Here is a 21,396-nt window from a genome sequence, read left to right on the forward strand (position 1 = left end):
AGATACTCTACAGGGCAGCGTTGGTTCTCCCTGGCCTCCTGAATACCTGTCTCAAAGTGTCATGAGGAACTGGGGTCTAGGGATAGGCAGTGGGTGACCCTACATAGAGATTTTAGGGGCTCGGTGAGGGCACCTACAACCACGGACTCCTGTGGATGATACATCCTCTCACGAGATGCTGCTTCTAGACACACATTCTCTGCTCTCCCCACCCCACAGGAGTGTGTCGGGGTTGGGGTAGAGTACCTGAGGGGTTGCTTTCCTTACCGAAAGATCTTTCCCAAAGGTTTGAAATTTGCTCTTCCTAGAAAAGAAGAAAAGGAAGTCTTTGAAAGCTCTGGGCTCTGTGTAAATTGGGGACAGGAGTGATAACCTGGGTCAGCCTTCCTGGAACTGGTTCCTATCATTAAACATCAGGGGCGGCAGGGGTCATCCTCCTAAGCCTAAGAAGGGGGGCACAGTGATGATAACAGAAGGTGTGTGCGGGATCATGTGCTAATGTCTGGGGGTTCCCTGGAGTTGGATTATTTCGGAATCCTGCATTCCTGAACCTGCTTGCTCAGGCACACTCCAGCTAAACTCGTGCGAGGCCCTTTGGGAAAGACAGGAACATTCCAGCCTGGTGAGAACTTTGTAAAACATGGAGCTGCCAAACACAACACCTATGATGCTTTATCAGCCACCCCCACGCTTACCTAGAATACTGAAGAAAAACCTTGTCAGCAATGCACATTTAATTAAATTACTTCCAGCATAAAAACCTGGGTGCTTTGTCTCTGGGATGACAAGACTCTGGGTTACTCTTCCTCATTGTCTTCCCCAAATTGTAGAATGTTGGTCATATGGAGTCTCCCATGGGCATAAATGGAATGTGTCAGAAGTGTTTTGTAATATGGAAACCACAAGAGTGATACAAGTGTTTTTGTGTTTCATTATTAGCATAATTATTATTGCTCTTTTATTACAGCAATGGCTTCAGGTCATTGAGTGCAACTCATCCAGCTAATATTTGAAAACACAGAAGATGCGGCACATTACCCTGCACAGCACCCAAGCAGCCCGCTGGTAGTGACAGCGTTGCTGTTTCCTTGGGGGACCGCGCCCATCTCAGTTCCCTTAGTTTAAATGGGCTGAAACCCCCGACTCGCCAGGCGGGAAAGTTTGGCCCAGCTCATTTCAGGGATTGATTCGGAACGGTTTCATCAACCAAGTCAGTCCAAGGCACTTCGTGCTATAATTACTGGTAAAGACAACCCTCATTTCTGCTGAGGATGTAGGCCTGTAGAGGTCTGGGTGGTCATTTGCCTCCAGGGGAAAATCCAGTAGACAAGAACGCAAAGCTGAGAGATGCAGACGGTCAGTCCTTGACCACAGCTCTTGAGCACCTGGATACATCCGTGCCGGAAGACCTTCCCCGGACATTTTCGGTGAAACAAGAAATTGCTGTTTTCTGTACACACACACAAAGACCCACATGTCGTCCCCGCCCCTCCACCTCGCAGGCCGGGGACCACAAGTCCCTCTTCCTTCCCCGGGGCTCCGAGACCCGCCCTTCCGGCTCCACCACCGCTCTGTGCACCGCGCTCAGCCCCGCTGATTGGTGGGTCTCCAGCCAATAAAGCGCTGCCTCCCAGGCATGTGCACTTAGATGGCGGCTGATTGGGTCCTGGTGGAACTGCCCTCGGGGTTTAGCGTCGGGGGCGGGGGTAGTCCTGGGTTGGAAAGGAGGTCAGAACGGCGCTGGTGGGACGAGCACCCTGGTCCTTGTTTGTCCCACCCTGCGGGCTCTCCCTGGTGGGCGTCAGCCGGAGAAGCCCACCTGCCCACACTGGCAATGCCTGCTCACCACTTCTGATAGATTGCTCCCGGGGCGCCCCAGCCTAGTGCGGGGGTGGGTCTGTTCCCTGGAAGGAGAGGAGGTGGGACCCGCGGCCTTACAGGGTCTCGCAGACGCGTTCCAAAGGTTGGTTTCACAGAACCAGGCAGCATCTCGGCATGAGTGTATCACACGCATGATTTGGCATATACTTGTATTTAAAATTATAAGTCGTTTTAATGAAATTCATATTTAACTGTGCATTTCACTTGCTGAATCTGACGCCCCTACCGATGGGCTCAAATTGTGATTTTCAGAGAAATGTGTATTGCTTGAGCAACCTGAGGTTTAAAAGGCCATGGAATTCAAAACAGCTGTCAACCTGAAGTTCCTGCTGCTGTTTTGAACCCTTTGGCCACTTTTCCTCCGCCTCTTAGTCTCCCTTCCCTCCACTCACTCCCGTGTGCAGGTGCATGCCTGGACAGCTGCTAAATTGAAAACAGGATTATGTCTTTATATTTTCGTAAAACCAAATGCATTGTCTCAATATGTTCCTTTAGTTGGTCACAAACTTCTATTTGTATTTCTTGGAAATGCGTTTTTACACACTTTGCACTATTTTCATGATGACTTGAATACTCTTGATATCAATATTTGCCCAAACTATCATAAAAGGAACTGTAGCCCTGGTGGGCAACACCCCAGTGCGCTGTGTTCTAACCAGGGAGCAAACGGTGCTCGCAGGCACTGCTCAGCTTTCTTGGCTCTGCTATTTAACCATTAAGGTGGTGACCTGTGAGAGGGACTGAGTGTGTAAGCCAGAACCCATGTGCGTGCTCTTGTGGCCGGCACCTGTGCTGTTTGGGCAGTGCCCCTACCATATTAGCTGCTAAATATCTGGAACCTTACCCCCTATATCTGTGTGTTTATAAAAGTCATCACTGGTCTCTTCATAGCTAATGACAAAATTACCCAGGAATCTCATCATTAGCCTGGAATGTTCTTTGCAGGTAGCTGTCCTGTTCCTGCCCACTTCGGAGCACTCCTGGCTACCCTGCTGTTTTAGTTCTCTTGGGCCCACCAGAACATGGCTATACTATAGAGGACAAGCTCATGCCCCCTGGAAGTCCGGCCATTACTACTGGGACACTGTCCTGCCCTTTTCATGTCAATAGCTCATTACTGTCTCCATCCCCATCCGGAATGACTAAAATTAAAAGAACTGAAGATACCAGGTTTTTGAGGAAGTGGCAGGTGGAATCCCCATACATTGCTCATGAAGTAAATACAATCATGTTGGCAAACTGGCAGTGTTACAAAACCTCAACATGAACACTTGATGACAAAGCTGTTTCTTGCCCAAGTGTAGACCCAAGAGAAATGTCCACCAGAAGACATGGGCAAAATATCCACAGCAATCTTCTGTTAACAGCTCCAAACTGGAAACGACCCAAATGTCCATAGGAGAAAAATTTTCTTAAAAAATGAATGGCGTATTCCCCATGTGACAATGAAAAGAACACACAGTTGCAGCCCACAACAAAGTAGATGAATGAAGCACATGGACAAAGAAGCCAAACCCCAAAATGTGCATGTGATTCCACCTGTATGATGTTCAAAGCTGGGATAGCAAATCCACCACCACACCAGCTGGTGATCTGAAGGAGACCCCCACCTCCCCGCCCCAAGTGTTCAGAATAACAAGGGGCCTGATCCCAATCCTCGCCCTGCCTCTTACTCACTGTATCAGGCAAGTCTCCTAACTTTTCCAAGCCTCAGTTTCGTCAGCAGTGATAACCACAGAACCTATCCCACAGGAAGTTTGAGATCAGGTAAGACAGCATGAAAGGCGCTGGAGAGCCAGGCACATCAACCATCGCTACCTGACTGTGGCAGAATTGTAACCGCCTCCTACTTCCCTTTCCCTTCCTACTTTAAGCAAAGGTCGGCTCATTGCCACGGTCTCTGGGGAAGGAAGTGGGACCAGAGAAGCCTGTTACTGTCCAAACGTTTCTGTGCTGGCTCTTGTTTCCAGAGTTCCCCGGTAAGGAGAGAGGGAGCAGAGCGAGGGCTCTATGAGTCCCTGAGTCATGGTGCAGATGTGCAGTGTGTTCACCAACCAAGGGTCCCTGCATGAGAGCACGAGGAGGACTTGCATTTAGTCTGCGCTCAGCCTAACACCCACCACAGGCACAGAAAAGGAGCTCTACAAATCTAAGCCCTGTGGGTTAAGTTACAACATAATTTTAACATAAAATCTAAATAAGAACTCTAATTTTTAAAATTTCATGTTCCTTACTGGGGGATTTCTGTGTCATGTGCCTGGTCCCCACTAGTGGACATCATCCTGTGAGACTCTGCTGTCAAACTCTTACCCTTTCCTGGGATCAAAAGTTTCCTTGCCTCCCAGGCTGTGACATTCTAGAATTCTCTCTTCAATGAGCTGTATAACTTCAGCGTCTTGGTCTTTCTTCTTCTTCATTGGGTGCTCCTGCCATCTGCTGAGAAACAAGGAACCCACCATCATGCCCCTCCTGTCATCAGAGCACTGTGAAAGGGGCGTAGCCCAAGCCAGCCAGCCAGGTTCTGAGTCTATTCGTTTTCAAATGCCTCTGACACCATCACACCGTCCCCTCAGCTCCCCCCATCGCCCGCCCCCCGCCCACACATACACCAAGGACTCACATCCTAGCACTCTCCTGAGATCACCAGCATCCTCTAGGAGAAGAAGGGTTCTGAGAAGTGTCTCACTTGCCTATGGCGATCAGTGGAAGCTTGCCTTCCAATACAACCATGGAACAGTGGGAACAGAGAGAAGCTCTGTGGTGATGAGGAGCATCCACTGGGCTCAGCCAACTTCCATCTTCATCCTGCATCCTGCAGGGAGCCAGAGGAGAGGACAAGAATTGGGTCTAGGTCCTCGCCTGCCTCCTGGCCGGTCCACATAGTACTCAGCAGACACTCTCTGAATGGCTGTCTGAACAACAGTGTCCTGTGAATTCCTCCTCTGCTGCCTGGATTTCCGGGTTAGGATGGCAGCTGCCCTGAGCTATCCTAACCAAAGGTGTTACCCAACCAAAGTGGAGTTCAGCTGCCCACAGCCACCAAAAGGCAGACTCTAGGGGCAGAGCCTGGTGAGAAAAGAAACATGGTTGGTTGGTTGGTTGGTTTTGTTTTGTTTTGTTTTTTTTCAGATGCTGCACAATCTGGGAGAATGGCAGACTCTTGTTTCAAAGCCCATTTCCTCCACAAAACCTGGACAAAACTCAGCTGTCTTCAGCAAAACCAAAACAAAAGACAGAGTCCACCCTGACCGGTGTGGCTCAGGTGGTTTGGTGTCAACCAGCAAAGTAAAAGGTCACCAGTTTGATTCTTGGTCAGAACACATGCCTGGGTTACGGGTTTGGTCCTGGTTGGGGCACATACAAGAGGCAACTGAATGTTTCTCTCGCATAGATTGTTTCTCTCCTCTTTTTCCCTCCTTTCCCCTCTTTCTAAAAATAAAATCTTTTAAAAAATAAGACAGAGTCCAGAGTTCCTGCTCCCATTTAAAGTACTGTCCTTTGGGACCCACAGGACAGCAGTCAACCTGGTAGCTTAGCTTGTTCCTGGCTGCTGCCAGGCTTCAGCCTCTCTTGTTCCAGCATGTGGGGCCAGTGCCACCATAGGCCATGTGGCTTCTAGGGCCACAAGGTCCCACAAACACACCAGCCTGTGCATTCATTAGGTGAGCAAGAGCATTTCTTCATTCCCCTGGATATGTATCAGCTAGGGAGGGACCAGATTTTTTTTATGCTTTGGGTGGGTCCACCTCCCAAACAGTCCTTTCTCTTCCCTGGCTACACTGACACCTCGGTCAGCACCTCCCGTCACCATTTTAACTTCTATTTGTGCATGTTCTGGCTTTCCCCTGGTCTTACCCTGAATCTCGCACGAAAGGGGATAGAAGGGCTTTTCCCCTCTTATCCAATTATCTTGCTAACCTTGCACATGCACAGTCTAAGGACTTCCTTCTGTCCGCCATCTTGCCCTGGGTCAGGTGGGGTGGATACGCTCCGTTACCTGACAATGCCCCCCTTGCACTTGCACTACCTTGCCTTGGCCCCTCTGTTTACCATCGTGCCCTGGAGCCCCTTCCTGTTCTCCGTCCTCAGCCTGCTCCCAGCGCTCTGGACAGCCCATCAGTATCACAGGCACCTGTTGTCTACGGAGTGGTCATGGTGGCTCTGTGAGGGGCTCCAGGACTATGCCATTAGCAGACCGGTCCCCTGAGACTACATTGGGGCCAGTGGCACACAGGGGCAAAAGCGGCATCAGCTCTTCTCATCCACTCTTCACCCAGAGTCTTCTCACTTCCCAGGGTTCAGACCGTGTCAACCCTTACCAGAATCCCCAAAGCAGCCTCCTGGGAGACATCTCCCCCCACCTTCTTCACCTGCAGTCCCTTCTCACATTGGCAGCCAGAGCCATCTTCTAATCCGAAGTCTCCAGGAGCTCCCAGGGCTCAGAGGCAGATCCCCGGTCCTCACAATGCCCAAAGGGTGCCGTGTGCTCTGCCTGTGTGAGCACAAGCACACGTGTGCACATCTCATTCCCAATGACAGTGTCAGGCAAACTGATGGCACTGTGGTGTTACCAAATTTAAGGCGTTTGTCACTTAGGTGGTCTATTCAAGAGGGAGATGTGGTTATGCATGGCTAGTCTCATTTACTGGCAGCAAGTGAACAAGACAGATTCACATCCAAAATTGTCTCCCCCAAGGGAGGCTTAGCCATTGCTTGTATGCACTGTTTGGTCAAGTGCATGTTCATTTCTTCTTGGCAGTTGGCTAACCATATCAGGCTGGGTTCTGATTAAGCTCATCCTTTACAGCTGCCTCTGAAAAATACTGTTACATTTTAACACTCAGCAAGAATAGCATTTAGTAATAGTAAGAACTGCACAGATCTTGAGATCCTTGTCCTATCCAACAGTGGTTTTCTTCAACTCTTTAAATACTTCTGAGAGCATTTAGTCAAATTATGTTCTAGATCCTCTCCCAAAAATAAAGACAGAGGGGTTAGCCTCTGTTAACACTGGGATAGCCCATGAATCGGGGTGTTTTCTCCTCAAGCCAGGTCAGGGTTATATGAGGACATTCATAGCACTCCTAACAGATGGAACATGAAGGTAGTGAACAAAATATAAGGTTCCAAGAGAATATGACTGCTTTCTCGAAGCTCTGAGCCATACCTTGGGCTGCTCAGAGTCTATACACCAGACACCATGGCCACAAGGAACCCAGGAAATTCCAAGATACCTGTGACCAAATTCACCAAATGACAGAGACTGAGCAGGTTTGTGTTCCTCTCCATCACTGCTTAAGAATACTAACGAGTGACACTCTGGCAGTGCGAGAAAACACGGGCAACCTACACACTGAAATCCAGCCCCAAATAAGTGTCCTCAGGGTGCAGAGAATGAGCTGGCTAAGCAAGGGCTCCTGGCTGCCTGGGCTACAGCAGTCAACTTCAAGTTCTCAGTGAAACAGAAAGCCTGTCAGGTCAACTAGACTCCTGGGCTAGTGGGAATGGAGGCCTGCCTGCATCTAGCTGGTCAGACCACTGTGGGCGCCGCTGGCCCCCCATGCTGGCCAGGTGGACGTGCCTGGTCCTGAGCTGCCTGGTGTGGGGATGGGAGGGTGAGGGAGGAAAGGAGCAGGGCAGCTGTGGCAGTGAGCACCAGCCAGTGAGCCAGACGCCCAGACCCGGCACGTGGTCAGGGAGGGAGGTGCCAGTCTCAACTGCAAAAGGAGTTGGAAACTCTCCCACTGCCAAGAGGCCTTCAGACCTGCTCACACTCAGCTGTAGATCCTGGCAGTCTGAGCTGGACAGGCAAATATAAGTGGATATATGGCCAGACCCATGTCACATAGTTGGGAAAAAATTCATTTGCAACAGTCTCATGCAATGAGCATCCAGCCCAATACAGAAGAAACCTCCAATGACATCCTCTTCCGGTGAGTAGCAGAGAACAGAGCACACTTGAGTATGCAGATACAGCTGTTTCTTCCAGTCCACGTAACAGACTCACCTTACCCAACCTCACAGCAGCAATGTGGCGTGAAGGTGATGCCAACGTTTGAAATGTGTCTACGGGTCCTCCTAGGCCCACCTGCCACCTTCCCCAAATCAAGCATTACAAGGGCACTGCTGGTCCCTAAAGTGGGTCATTCAGGTCTGGTTAGTTCATTGGAAGTTAATTCATGCAACAAGTTCTAACAAGCTGCCCGACCATTCCCATGACCAAGGAAAGCCAGCTGGTGTTGGGTCCCTGCACATTCACCTGCAGAGCTGGAAACAAAGGACACATCAGAGTGGGAGAACAACACATACTCTGAGCTGCTGGCCCTGCCTGGCATCACTGCGGGCCACTGCCAGATGGACGGACCCCACAGACTTTGGGGCTTCACCTCACACCAGAGGCAGAGTTAATGTGAACACAGCCAACAACCTACAACTGAGGGCTATTGTAGTCAGTATTAGTAGAAACGACATATAGACCCCAACGCCAGGGGCAGGTTACATCGTTCAGATTTGAGATTGCTTTATAATCAGAAGTGCTCATCTTTGATCCGTGTGCACTTTACAATGCTTAGGGGAGGCCTCAGATCAGAATGAAGTCCCCTACAGCGAGCCTCAGGCTCTGGGTAAAATAGGCATTTTCTTAATTTTATTTAAACAGTGGTGAAACTTAGAGAACAAGAGCTGGCATGCCCAGTTTTCCTTCTTCATTTTCCTCAAAGCTTCATGGCCATAGTTAACACGCACAGTTCAGGGCTGGCCACATTTGGCATGAGAAAAAAGTCGTACCGCAAGACAGAAGCAGTGACGACGCTTGTAGGCTCAGTCCTGCAGAAGATGTGGAAACTGGGACCATGACTCAACTCGACTGCAGGACCTGCTAGAAGGATCTGGAAGGTACGCCCTGGGCATGCATCCCTGATGAGATTCAGCTGATAATGTTGGGCAGCTGAACCCCGCGGCTGCCCAGGTGGGACCTCACCTTCTCCATTTGCCTCTCCGGGTCTCCACAGAACCTCCCAGGAGGGCCAGTTGGCCATTGAGGGAGTGTGTCCCAGAGCCTGTTGATTGTGCCACTGGGAAGCAAAAGGAGGTCAGAGTTGCTAAATGAACTGCAGTTAGGGTAGTGGGGAATTTTTTATTAAAAAAAAAAAAAAAAAAAGGCCAAAGAAAAAATTAATCAGGAAAACAGAGGACACATTGCATGAGACAGCTCAGATTGGTCTCTGTCTGAAGGCACCACACAGCTGCCCCCTTCCCTGGGGATCCTCGCACTCATCACAATCCAGCCAACAAAGACAAGCAACGAAGGGACAAAACTCTGCCCAGCCCTCCATAAAGCGCACTCCTGGGCAGGTAGTGTGGAGAGGGCTCTCTGCGGGCTGGAGGGGGAGCCGAAACATTCTTGGAGGCCAGCACACATTTAGGGCTCCATTCTGCAGGAGACGCTGAGATCGGGGACCTTGGGAGGGGGTGGTCCCCAAATGCAGTTGTCAGCCCAACATGGGCACAATGCCAATAGAAGAATCACTACCAGGGTCACCATGCAGGAAGGTTCTGGTCTCGAAAGTGCACCCTGATGCAGTGTGACTTTTCTAGAAAGCTGCCCTCTCATCTGTGAAGGGGCTGCACCGTCACACTTCTGATGCTTCAACACTTCCCAGAACAGCGCCAGTGTACACAGTGCAGATGAAATAAACGCAGGGCCATAAAAAGACGTAGCTCTGACCCAGTCCTGGGACACGTGGCTGCAGTTTGGGAATCTAACATCAAAGCATGCGTGTGTTGGTGGCGGGGAGTGCACCGTGAGTACTGACTAGAACTGGCTGCAGGGAAGGTTTTCAACCTAGAGAGGCCAGGGCAAGCATATCAGATGCTGCCCGGGCACCAGGACCAGGGGTGGTCACAGGGCCTCTGTGCTGCTCAAAGGCCCACAGTGACATTCTCTAGTGACCCGTATCGCTAGCCCCATTTCCCTGATTCAGAAACTGAGATGAGGATGAAACGCTTTTGTCCAAAATCCAAGTGAGTCAGTAGAGAAATGGGAATTCACAAAAAATGTGGAAAAAACAAAACAAAAGAAAAAAGAGACAACAAAAATAAAACAGAAATAAAACAATGCAAAAAAAAAAGGCGGGGGGAGAAATAGGAATCCAGTCCTCAGTCTTGAGACTGACACCCCCAATTCTCTAGAGCTGCCTTTCCACACACACTGCTCCCCACCTGCCCAGGCCGCACGGAAGTTCGCCTCACCTGGGCCCTCAAAGGGCCCTCACAGGCCCATGGCCACTTTCATTTGCTTCCTGCGGAGCAAAAGGTAGAGTTGGCACCCCGCACACTGGACCCCTTAAATCAAGAGACTGAGCTATGTCAGGAACTTCCCTGGAGGATTTTGTTTTCCCTAGAAAATCGTCAGTGAGCCAAAGACAAACTCAGTTTCTCCAATTCTTTTTTTGTTTTGTTATAAGACATGCTCAGCTCAGCTTCCCCATCAGCTACTGACAAATGTGCAGGCCTATGCAGCACCCTCTATAGAAAGCGTTTCAGGTGGCCGGGCCGAGGCGCCTACAAGAAGGTGGGTGTTCTGGTCAGAAGGTTGAATCTCAAAAGTGCATGCTGCTGCTCTTCCCAGGCTACGGGCTCTGGAGCCGCCCCTGGCAGGGAAAGGGGCCGTCAGGAGGTCAGGGACTGAATGTTCTTGAGCATCTCCTCGAAGGCCTGTGGGGATGGAGCATCTGCATTCCGGAAGGTGGCCTGGACTCTGCTGTACAGGCTGAAGGATTTCAGCTCCAGCCAGATGAACCCAAAGCGGTCCTCGTCGAACAGGATGAAGACCCCGGGGGTGCGCTCAGGGCTGGTGAAGCCATGGTCGGCGATGAGGCCTGTACCATAGAAACTGAACAAAGAAAGAAGAAAAACACACGGGAGAGAAGAGTGAGAGGGGCTTTCAGGAACTCCACTGGCCCCAGTCAATCACCGTGTCATCCTGGAGTGCTCTAAAACCCTTTTATCCCACTCAAGCCGCTTTTCGTTCTTTGGAAGCAAGCAGCTAAGAATCAGCAGGCACCCAAAGAGAGCCTGTCCTCATGGAGCCCCTGCACAATGCTCAACGTCCAGCGCACCGAGCCGTGGCAGTGGAGGGGCAGGGCTTCGGTGAGCGGGGGATGGATGTTCACTTACGGAGCGTGTGAGGGGGCGTGTAGCGCTTGCCCCATAAGGCTGGGCTCACCCCGCCAGCTGCTGATTTCTACCACCTCACTCAACTACGGAAGGAGGCTCTCAGGCAGCCCCGCCTCACACCCCTGTCCCTAGGATGATGTCTTTTCATCATGCAGGCCCAGGTCACAAAAATCTTAATTCGCAGGGTAGTTAGGCCATCATATGAACACTTCAAATATAATCAATAAAGACTGACTGGCATGCAACTGACTTTAACTCAGAAGGTAGAACTTTCAAATACCTATATGGCCAACTTTTGAGATCTACATCAGGCCGAAATACATTTGTCTTTCTTACAAACAACTTGGTGCTTCTGCCAGTGACGGGAAGTTGGGGCTGGCCTGATGCTCCCAGCACATGGAATGGTGCCCGAGGCCCCCACCTCCTTCCACCACACTGATACTCTGCTGGGTGGGAGAGGGGAGAGCAGCCTGTGGTTCAGAGGGTTTCCCGGGTGGGAATAAAAGCACTGCAGCGCACAGGGAGGCAAACAAATGCCTCCTAGATTCAGAGAACACACAGCAAATGTCTCCTGCACCAGTGCTGTGACAAAGCCTCGCAGACACACAAATCAGATAGGGAAGGAGCACAGCAGGCCCCCCAAGCTGTGGGGCCCCTGATATTCAGCACAGGGGGGAAGATCACCCTGGGACTCTGCCAGGGGGCTGGATCAGACTTCTAGACTGGCAAGCCCCAGCAGGCTGGTGATCTGCTACCGGCTCCTGGCTGGCCACGCGCTACGAGTTAAGTTTTACAGGAAAAACAGAGCCTTTTCCTTCTATGGCCTTTCAAACAGGCATGTCATATGCAGCATAGGGCAAATAGTCAACATTATCCTAATTACTTTGTATGGTGACAGATGGTTACTAGAGATGTACTCTGGTGATCACAGTGTAAGGAATATAGATGTCGAGTTACTATGCTATATACCTAAAACTAAGAGAATATTGTATGTGAACTGTACTTTTAAAATTTTAAAAACTTTATGAAAAATTTACATCAGGTGAAATAATATTGGAATGCCATTTGAATGCCTCCCTCTGGAAAAACCAAATTCAGTTACTTTTATCATAATTGTATAACAAGGAGAAAATGTACTCAATTTTTCTGCCAAGCCTACACAGGTACCTAAATCCCTTTCCCTTTCAGGGAGCTTGGCGTGCACACTGGTGGTCTGTGTGTAGATACCGCTTAGACAGCTGAAGGCACATGACACAGCAGTCAGCCCAGAGGCAGAGGGAAACAAACCTTCATACATAACTTGAAAAAGGTGGAGACTTAGGTGTAATGCCAGGAAGCTGACAGATTACTCCTTCAGAATATCCACTAAGGCAACTGCACAGGAGAACTTTCTGCAATGATGGAATGTTCTCACCTGCATGTGCAATATGGTAGCCATCAGCCACGTGTGGCTACTGAGCCCTTGTGGCCAGTGCAGCTGAGGACCTGAATTTTTAATTTTACTGATTTTAGTTAAAGTTAAATAGCCCTAAAGTATAGGAAACTGGGGCAAGGATCTCATGATACATCTACCAGGGAATGGCCTGAATGGCAGGGCTGGGTTCAAGTGGCTGAAAGTAGAGGCCAGAGAAAAAACCGTAGGAACAGCAAGTCAGGCGAGAGGCTGGCGGCCTGGGGGAGGCCTTGGCCCAAGATCAGGGATCCTGACCTCTGTACGGAGGGAAGCGGCAATGCCAGCCCCTCTCCACATGCTGTCTGGGCTGAGGTTCACTCTGGTGGCCAATTAGGCACCAGCTCAAAGTAGCTGAGGAGGGCATAGAAGTAACAGAAATGAGGAAGAAAGGAAGGGAGGGAGGGAGGGAGGGGAGAAATCACAGGAAGAAATAATGATCTGACTGCAGAACTACTTCCTTTAGGACATGAATGGAGAACCCACGACAGGCCTTACCTACAAGGACATCCGGGGGAGCTCCGAGCAGGCTTTCTACATGGAGAGGTGTGCGCTGGGGGAAGAGTCCTTCTCCTCACTGTCTGCTGCAGTGCTGCCTCACATCCTGCCTCGTATTCCTTTCACCCGAGTAATTATGTGACACAAGGCATTCTAGGGGGAGTCTTTATGCCTGGTAGTTCCAATAACCCCAGTCTGAGGCTCCCCAAGGGGGTGTGACAGCTGACTGTTCAGCCTAGGAAAGTGTGCCATGTTTTTGGGTCTGAGCTGGGGCTTGGACCAAGCTGTCGGAGGCTCCCATTCTGGGGCAGAAAGCCCCTGCGCCAGCCGGTCAGAGCCCAGGCCCACCCTGAAGCCCAGTCTTCACCCACCCGCATGTCCTTACCACATCCTGCAGGTTCGGGGGTAGTCCTCGTTCCTTGAGCTCACTCCCACGGGCAGAACGAACTGGACAGACTGCTCTTTCAAAGCTGCAGCCCCTCTGTCCCCGGACTCCCAGGCCTTCTCAGTGGGTGGCCCGGCACCCTCACTGTCCTCAGTCCTGTCTTCTTGCTGCTGCTGCTCCTGGCGCACCTGCTCATGAACCTCCAGGACGATGCGGGAGAGCTCATTGAAGTTGCAGAGGTTCTCGACGTTGGGCAGCTGGATGCGGTGCATGAGGTTGATCTCTACCGTTTGCTGCCCCGCAGGAATATTGGGGTCACCCTGTGGAGCAAGTGGATGGTGGTCAGCAGGGCTCAGAAACACACTCCAGCCTAGGTCCTGCCGCTGGCCAGATAAGCTCACACTAGTGTTCCTACTGACTTAGAAGCAAAAATATTTTTTTTTTTTTGAGAAGGAAAAAATATTTTAGAAGCTCTTAAAAAATTAGCCCATAGAGCAGGTGTCCCCATCTGTGAAGGGATCTTTGAGGCCAGAAAATGACAGCACCTACTAGTAACGGAAACAATGACTCATCTGCACTCAAAGACCTCAGATGACAACTTGCTTGTGTGACAGTTGAGGAGACCGAGGTTTAGAGGACTTCACCCTTGCCCAGGGCCAGCCAGAGGCCAGCCTGCCTGAGAGGCCAGCCTGCAGAGGTCTGCCTGGAACGCAGAAGCTAAGCCTCAGCCCTAGGAGTCCTCCCAGGCTCTGCAGTCCCATGTGAGCCCCAGGAGCACGCCGAAATCCCCACAGCAGAGCCCTGGCTCCAGGCTCCCATGCACAAGGAGCTTTCCAAAAAGCGGAGGGACCCCAGAGGACACAGGCTCAAAAGCATTGCTGTGTGAGGACTAGGACATGGTGTTGCTTCTTCAGGAGGCTTTAGTGCACCTGCCAGAAACCCAAGCCAACGAGCTACGCAAATGACAGGGGAGCACAGTGTGAATGGGGGCCCCTGGAGAGGGCAACAAAGGGCCTACTCCACTCAACAACCCTCCAGTTGCTTTCACAAGCTGCTGAGGCCAGGACAGGCAGTGGGACCTGTATGCTGCCAGAGGGGATCTCCATGGTGGTGGCCCTTGGGGTCACCTTGGAGCTTGTAGAACCCTTACCCAGCCCCCCACCTGTTAAATGAGAATCTGTAGGGTAGGGCAAGGGCATCAGTGTTTCCACAACTTCCACAGGTATCTCAATGTGGGAAAGCGGAAGTGCTCACCATCCTGAGACCCTGGCTGGGTGGGTCCAGGTGGGGCCTAAGGATCTGCATTCCCAATCAGCTCCCTGGAGAAGCGATGCTGCAGTCTGGGCCCCTCCGAGGAGCCCGGGGGCAGCCCAAGTCATGCTACTCCAAGGCTGGCCTGACAGGTGCACGCAGGGCTGGACCCACCTGGCAGCCCCAGGACTTACTGTGATCTTCGTGGCCCTGGCATGCTTCCCGTGGAAGCTGAGCATGACAATCTCCAGGCCGTGGCTGCCATAGGTGCCTTTGAAGAGGCCTGGCCTGATGAGGTCATCCGGGTGGCTGGGCGGGAGGTAGATGCGGCGGTAGGTCAGGCAGTTGCTGTGGGGGAGTGGGTGGTGTGAGAGCCACGCAGAGCTGCAGCAGAGCAGAGCCCACGCCTCTCTGCCCACTACAGGGAGCGGGCAAGGCAGGCGGCCTAGCACAGCCAGGTGAGTGGGGAGCAGGGGCACCCCACGTACCTGAGCCATGCTCACCCCGCCCACATGCACACAGCACCCTCACACTTTCTCTGATTCCAACAAGGCTTAACAGGGCCTCACGTGACCCTACCAGGCACCACAAAACCGCTGGCGTGGAGCTCAGTGGAGGGAAGGGAATGCCACTCCTACTGTGTCACCCTGGGACAGGAATCCAAGACTATGCAGGAGACATGGCAAAGGAGCTACACAGGGGCTGCAGGGACAGGCCCAGGGAGAGAGAGGTTGTAAAGCAACCGCCCCAGGTGAAGGTAGAAAGACAACCCCGAGGTTAGACACACACGAGGGCCGCCAGGGCATCCTGCTGGTGGATGGTGATGATAAATAAGACAGAAAACGTACGGGGGGAGGCAAGGAGGCGGGCATGGGGACTGTGCCACAGCAGCTGGAGGGAAGCACTGAGCTCACAATACTCTCACAGAGGGGGACTGTGCCCACAGTGCCCGCAGGGGGGGCTGCGCTTACTCATACTGACTGGTGTAGATGAACTTCATCAGGATAAGCTCCTGCATGTGCTCATGGAAAATGTCCTCCAGCGTCCGCCCCCATTCTTCCCTCAGCCACGTTCGGAACTCCTTCCAAGAGAACACAGATCATGAAAACCACCATGACACCGGGGCACGGGGAGGCTGCTCTCTGTGACACTGAGTGGACAAAGCAGCATTTTTATAGTTGTGGGTGATGCTGCAGGCACCCCTCTGACAAAGGAACCCACCTCAGTGGACACATGAAGACGGGGCTGGGCGGGAGAATGGGAACCTGCACGTGTTTGGTCTCCCAGCACCTGGTCTCCCTTCCTGTGGAGGCGCGCCACCAGCAAGAAGTGTGGGGCTCTGCTTTCCCAGAGCAACGAGCCCCGACTTCGGGGGAAGCAGCAGGCAGATAGGGTCCCTTCAGGTGAGGCTGGGGCCACAATCCACGCCCAGAGCTCCCAGGGAATGCCACATGAACCTCACTTCGTGCCCACCCAGCAAACAGGCGGTGTCTACCCTGAGCTGGCTCGACACTGCACAGCCTCTGAGCCCCTCTGACAGTCTTCTGAGAGAGCAGTAGGCACAGCAGGACTCTCACTAATCCCGTGCTGGGCGAGTTGGCCAGAGTTGCCTTCTGTGACTGCCAATGAGGACCATGGTAGGTATAGCCAGAGTCAAGGGACTGTGAGTGGATTTTCCTTTCTCAAATGTGCCTTCCTAGTTCTGTTGTATGTTAAGTATATGCAAAAAAGGGAGCTTTTATAAACACTGAGTCTCCAAAGCTCAATAATTCATTTTGGAATCAAACACTGTGAAGGATATTTGTGCTTAGTTGCTGGATTCTGCACATTTAACTTAATCCAGAGAACTGAGTTCCTAACTTGATATAGTGTTTCTAATGATTATCTATAATTAGCTCTATAAACAGAAGCAAAAGCAATTTATGAAAACAACAAAAGAGTTACAATCTGTCTATTGCCCAAAATCTGGCAGAGAATATTACTATAGTGACTAAACAACTATTACAACTACAAAGTCAATATATAAAATCAACTGAATTTTTATATATTAACAGCACAAAATTGTAAAATAAAAAATTTAAATCCTATTTATAATAGCCTAAAATAAAACAAAACCAAACTAGAGGATTTGGAAATAAATATTAGAAAATATATGCAAGACCTCCACTCTGAAAACCTCAAGACTGCTGAGAGAAGGTAAAGCCTAACAACAGTCAGAGGTCTCTATGGACTGGAACACTCAGCATTAAGTTAGCAGTTCTATACAAACTGACCTACAGATTCAATGTCAATCATAACCCCACCAGACCAGCCTTTCTTTAGAAACTGACAAGCCTATTCTGAAATTCCTAGGGAAATGAAAAGAACCTAAACATCCAAAGCAATCTTGCAAAAGGATAAAGCTGAAGGACACACACTAGCTCATGTTATGACTTACTCTAGGGCAACAGTAATCAAGACAGTGGTATGAGCATAAAGACTAACAAATATATTAATAGAACTAATCAGACAGCCTGGAATAAGTCCCACATTTATCTGGTCCTCTGATTTTCAACAAAGCTGACTTAACTACTCGGTGGGGAAAGAAAAGTCTTTTCCACAAATGGTGCTCCAACAACTGGAAATGCATATAGAGAAAAAGAATCATGATCCCTACCTCACACCATATACAAAAAATAACTCAAGATGAGTCTACACACCTAAACATGTGAAGCTACCAAACTAAAAAGAGAGAGATTCTCTGTCCCTTGAAGAAAGGCAAAGTTTTTTAGATCACAAAAAACAATAACCATAAAACAATTTAAAAATTTTCACTTCACCAAAGTCAAAACCTTCCACTTAAATGGTTTAGGCCCTTTTCCTTCATGAAGGAAAGGCCCTTAAAAAAACCTAATAGATAAATAACAGATAAAAATGGAAGCAAGTGCAAGTAATGAACAAGGATTTCAATGTTGCCATGGTGAATAATCAGACTTGAGCTAAATGCCAAAGAGAAGATGGCTTGTGAATAGTCATAATCTTGTTTACTTTGCATGAAAAGGTCAAAGTCATTATATCAACCAGACTCAATTACTCAGAACAAATAACTTTGAAATATATGTGTGTATTACAAAATAATCTTATAAGATACATATGCATAAGGAAAAACACAGGGGTCTAGAACATGTAAGAATCAGTTTAACTATTATCTGGAGCTGATTCACCATGTGCTAGCACTGTACAATCACTGCGTTAATCTGCACAATGTCCTAGGAGGTGGGTGCTAACATTTTTCTTGTTCTACACAGGCGTGGGACTTATCAGAGTAGAGAAACCTTTCCAAAGTCACCCAGCTAGTGAGTGACAGAATCAGAGCTAACCCAAAGTCCACATGCTAACTGGTCTTGCCTCCGCCATGGCCAATACCAGAGCCAACAGGAGCACGGGAAGCAGGGCTCACCTGCCCTGGCAGGCTGTACACAAGGACCATCAAACTGACGACATGTAACAAGAATTTGTAATGTCTTCACAGCCTTTTACCCGGCAATTCCATTTCTGCACGATCCAAAACCCAGATAAGGTTTTGCATGGAGTTCAAAGAGTGGGATGACAGTAATAACACTTGGCATCCTCCTGGTGTGGTACCCTATTCGACTCTCCAAAGTCACCTGGGGTCCACAGGTAATCATATGGCCCTACTTTACAGATAAGAACTGAGGCTCCCGGAGGGTAAGTCACTCAAGCATGTGGTCAAGAGGGTAACAGGAGAAGTGTGAACATTTGAGACAAACCCCATGGCCACCTGCAGGAGAATGGTTACATCTGATGACATCATGGCAAGATGATGGATGCTATGCTGAATTATGAATAAATCTTGTGAAGGGTTATAATGAGGCTGGAAAATATCTCTGGAGTAACAGTTAAATTTAAAAAATACCAACTGAGAGAGTTAAGCTGTAATTACCGTATTTTTCCATGTATAATGCACAGTTTTTTGCCCACATTTTTGAGGGAAAAACAAGGATGGGCATTATACATGGGTAGTACTGAGGATGTGCATTACATGGGCAACACTGAACCGTGGGTGCGCATTATACGCGGCAAAACGTGGTATGTCAGAAATGCCAAAAAACATAGAGGGAGGCTGGAGAACAAGCTTGGGGAAGACTCCTAGGTGGGGCTGTGCCAGTACTTTTCCCCTCCAGACTGCTCATTTCATATTTGATGATAACACATCATTTTAGTAACTGGGTGATTACTTCCCTATCTCTGCTCCTCCCTGCAGCCCCCAGGTTTCCAGAAGCCTCAGGAAATAAGGTGGTGGCTGGGCCTTGGCCATTGTCCATGAAGACAAGCCAGGCAGCATCTGCACTAGGGAGGCAGGGTCGGGGGCGGCCTGAGGGCTACACTGCTGCTCACAGGACAGCCTGGACTTGGCCTTCAAGGGTGCACTGAACCCGCAGAGAGCCTGGAACTAGAGTTTGCATGCAAGCAAGTGGGAGAGTTGGCAAGCCCCGTGGATGTAGCTTATGACCCCCTGGAGCTGGCTTCTGGTATTGATGAAGGGTGGAGCCCACGTGAAGGGCTAGGCAGGACGACTCACTGGTTTCTTCATGAGCAGGATGCTAAAGGGACCATGAGCTAGCTCAACCCATCAGAGACTCAGAAACTGGCTGAGAAATGCACATCCCACAAATACACAGAACTGTAATGAGTCTTCGATTTTAAAAATTCAAGATTTTCTTAAGAAATGGCAATATGACTTGGATCCTCAGAAAACTACAACTCAAAGACAAGGTAAAATTACTAATGCAAACAAAAGGAAGCACAAAGAAACTCCTAGGTGTCGCTGACACACAGGTTTACCCACTGTGCTGCCTGGTCTGAAATCTCAATCACCAGGTCCACCTGTGGGGAGAACAGCGCGGCCCTAAGAACAACCCCCAGGCCTCCCTGCATCTCACCTCCAAGAAGAAACATGCACGGCACACGGACACACTCAACAAAGGGGTGAGGGAGAACCACTTAGTGAAAACTATTTCCTTTTGGCCATACCTTCTGAGGGTTGGTGCAGAAACAAAAACCTATGCTTCCGTACACACATCCCTCTGAGGCCATTTTCAGACACCCTTTCTGTGCCAACAACATGAGGATGAACCACGGGAGAGGGCCCTCTTGTTGGTATGCAGACGATGTCAAACCGCTCAACCTCATGTCTGCTTCTTGTGCACAGAAAAGGTATGGCCTTACCTCTTGCCTTCCACCAGACATCCTGTGGTGGTCTGTCTGGTTGCACTTGGTGGAGAACTCGTCCTTCTTCACAATCTTGAGCATTTATGACAAAGGAGTGAGGGAAACAAATCAGTCATGGCATCTCCATCAGACAATGAGCCCCTCCTCCCCGATGCACCCCGCTCATCTACAGAAGCCCAGTATGCCAACAAATCGTGACCAGTGCAGAGAAGGGAGCTCCAAACCACCCCAAGCATGCACTCCATTCTCAGAGGAGTAGTGCATCCAACAGAGAGGTGTTTGTACTTTTCCAAAGGGATTCTTAGAGCAGGAAAAAGGGGCTATCATTTCATAGTGTTAGAAGTTTTGAAAAAAGAACAGTGAGGAATGGAGTGGTTGGAAAGAACAAATGGTTTTAACTGGATACTGGATGCAGAACCAGTGGAGGGTTTCAACTGGTGATTCTTTGGGGAGTTACATCACAGCACCACAGCATAAATAACACACAGAAGGGGTGCGGTAGAGCCCCATTTCCTCCCATTTCCGCTGATCTGTACAGACACAGTCTTGTAGCTACGGACACCACTGAAAACTCAGCTGGCGCCAGGATGGGGAAGAGCAGAGGAGACCCTGCCCCTCGCCTGCATGTGGCTGCCGTGCCTAAGGGAGTCCAAGCACACAGTCACCTGGATGTGGCCGTTGTGGGGTCCTCTGTGGCCGTACATGCACTCCACCGTGGGTGATTTCCTCTCTGTCAGGTGAATTCTAAACAAGGGCTTGAATCGCATTGGGTCATCCACATGAGGGTCATGGGGAGGCAGGTACATCCATCCAATAATGAACAAGCCGTCTACCTGCGGTGAGGAGAAAGGGCGCATGTCCACGTGGGGGTTACGTGAGGCACCGGGGCAGGGGTTCCCCATCCGCAGCGGTCCACGATGACCACCCACGTCTCCACACTCCAGGCCCACGGAGAACCTCAGGGTCAACAGACACTGAGATGCCCCTGATCTATCACAATGGGACAAGCACGGCCCCGCCCACCCAGTGCTTGTTAATTATAAAGTAGTTGTCTAATGAAAAACAATGTGACTATGGTTAATGACAATGTGTTGATCACTGAAATTTACTGAGAATAGAACTTAAACCTGTGATGATGAATACATTAACTAGATGGTGGGGCCATGAAGTGTGCTTTATAAATCTTACATTTTTGCCAATTATATCTCAATAAATCTGAAAAAATTAACTTTTTTAAAATAAAAAAAAAGCACTTAGACCTGAATCCAGGAAAGCCTTTTAGAGAGAACTTCAGAGCTAAAGTGGAGGGTAGGGGGAGCTAAATGACACAAAAAAGAAGCAAGCAGAATAATCCAGAAAGTGATACCCATTAAATAGGGTAACTGACCCAAGAAAAAAATGGAGGTACTGCTTTCAACAGGAGAGAGTCATGAGGCAAAACACACAAATGCAATGTGAGGGCCTGATTTAGGTCCCGATCTGAATGAACCAGCTGTTAAAAGGCAATTTTGAGACAATCGGG

General features: G+C 49.8%; 1 protein-coding gene and 1 long non-coding RNA gene across 3 annotated transcripts in view; one reads left to right on the forward strand and one right to left on the reverse strand.

Moving 5' to 3' along the window:
• The first annotated feature begins 1,714 nt into the window (after positions 1–1,714).
• On the forward strand, positions 1,715–5,337 carry LOC129083055 (uncharacterized). The gene is made up of 2 exons (XR_008530463.1): positions 1,715–1,963; positions 5,011–5,337. It is a non-coding gene; the product is annotated as an uncharacterized LOC129083055 (long non-coding RNA).
• Positions 5,338–8,510: 3,173 nt separating this feature from the next.
• The window catches only part of FBXO31 (F-box protein 31), a 34,728-nt gene continuing 21,842 nt past the window's right edge, over positions 8,511–21,396 (reverse strand). For both annotated transcript variants that reach the window (XM_054588934.1, XM_054588932.1), the window contains 6 exons: positions 20,540–20,707; positions 19,872–19,946; positions 15,614–15,723; positions 14,837–14,990; positions 13,392–13,711; positions 8,511–10,774 (listed from right to left, as the gene is read on the reverse strand). In XM_054588934.1, the coding sequence (XP_054444909.1) occupies positions 10,552–10,774; positions 13,392–13,711; positions 14,837–14,990; positions 15,614–15,723; positions 19,872–19,946; positions 20,540–20,707 (1,050 nt within the window). In that variant the 3' untranslated portion in view covers positions 8,511–10,551. The remainder of the gene's footprint in view (positions 10,775–13,391; positions 13,712–14,836; positions 14,991–15,613; positions 15,724–19,871; positions 19,947–20,539; positions 20,708–21,396) is intronic.

Source organism: Pteronotus mesoamericanus, unplaced genomic scaffold (genome assembly GCF_021234165.1).
Source record: "Pteronotus mesoamericanus isolate MK-2021 breed Mesoamerican mustached bat unplaced genomic scaffold, CSHL_Meso_final scaffold_165, whole genome shotgun sequence".
In the NCBI taxonomy this organism is placed as follows: domain Eukaryota; kingdom Metazoa; phylum Chordata; class Mammalia; order Chiroptera; family Mormoopidae; genus Pteronotus; species Pteronotus mesoamericanus.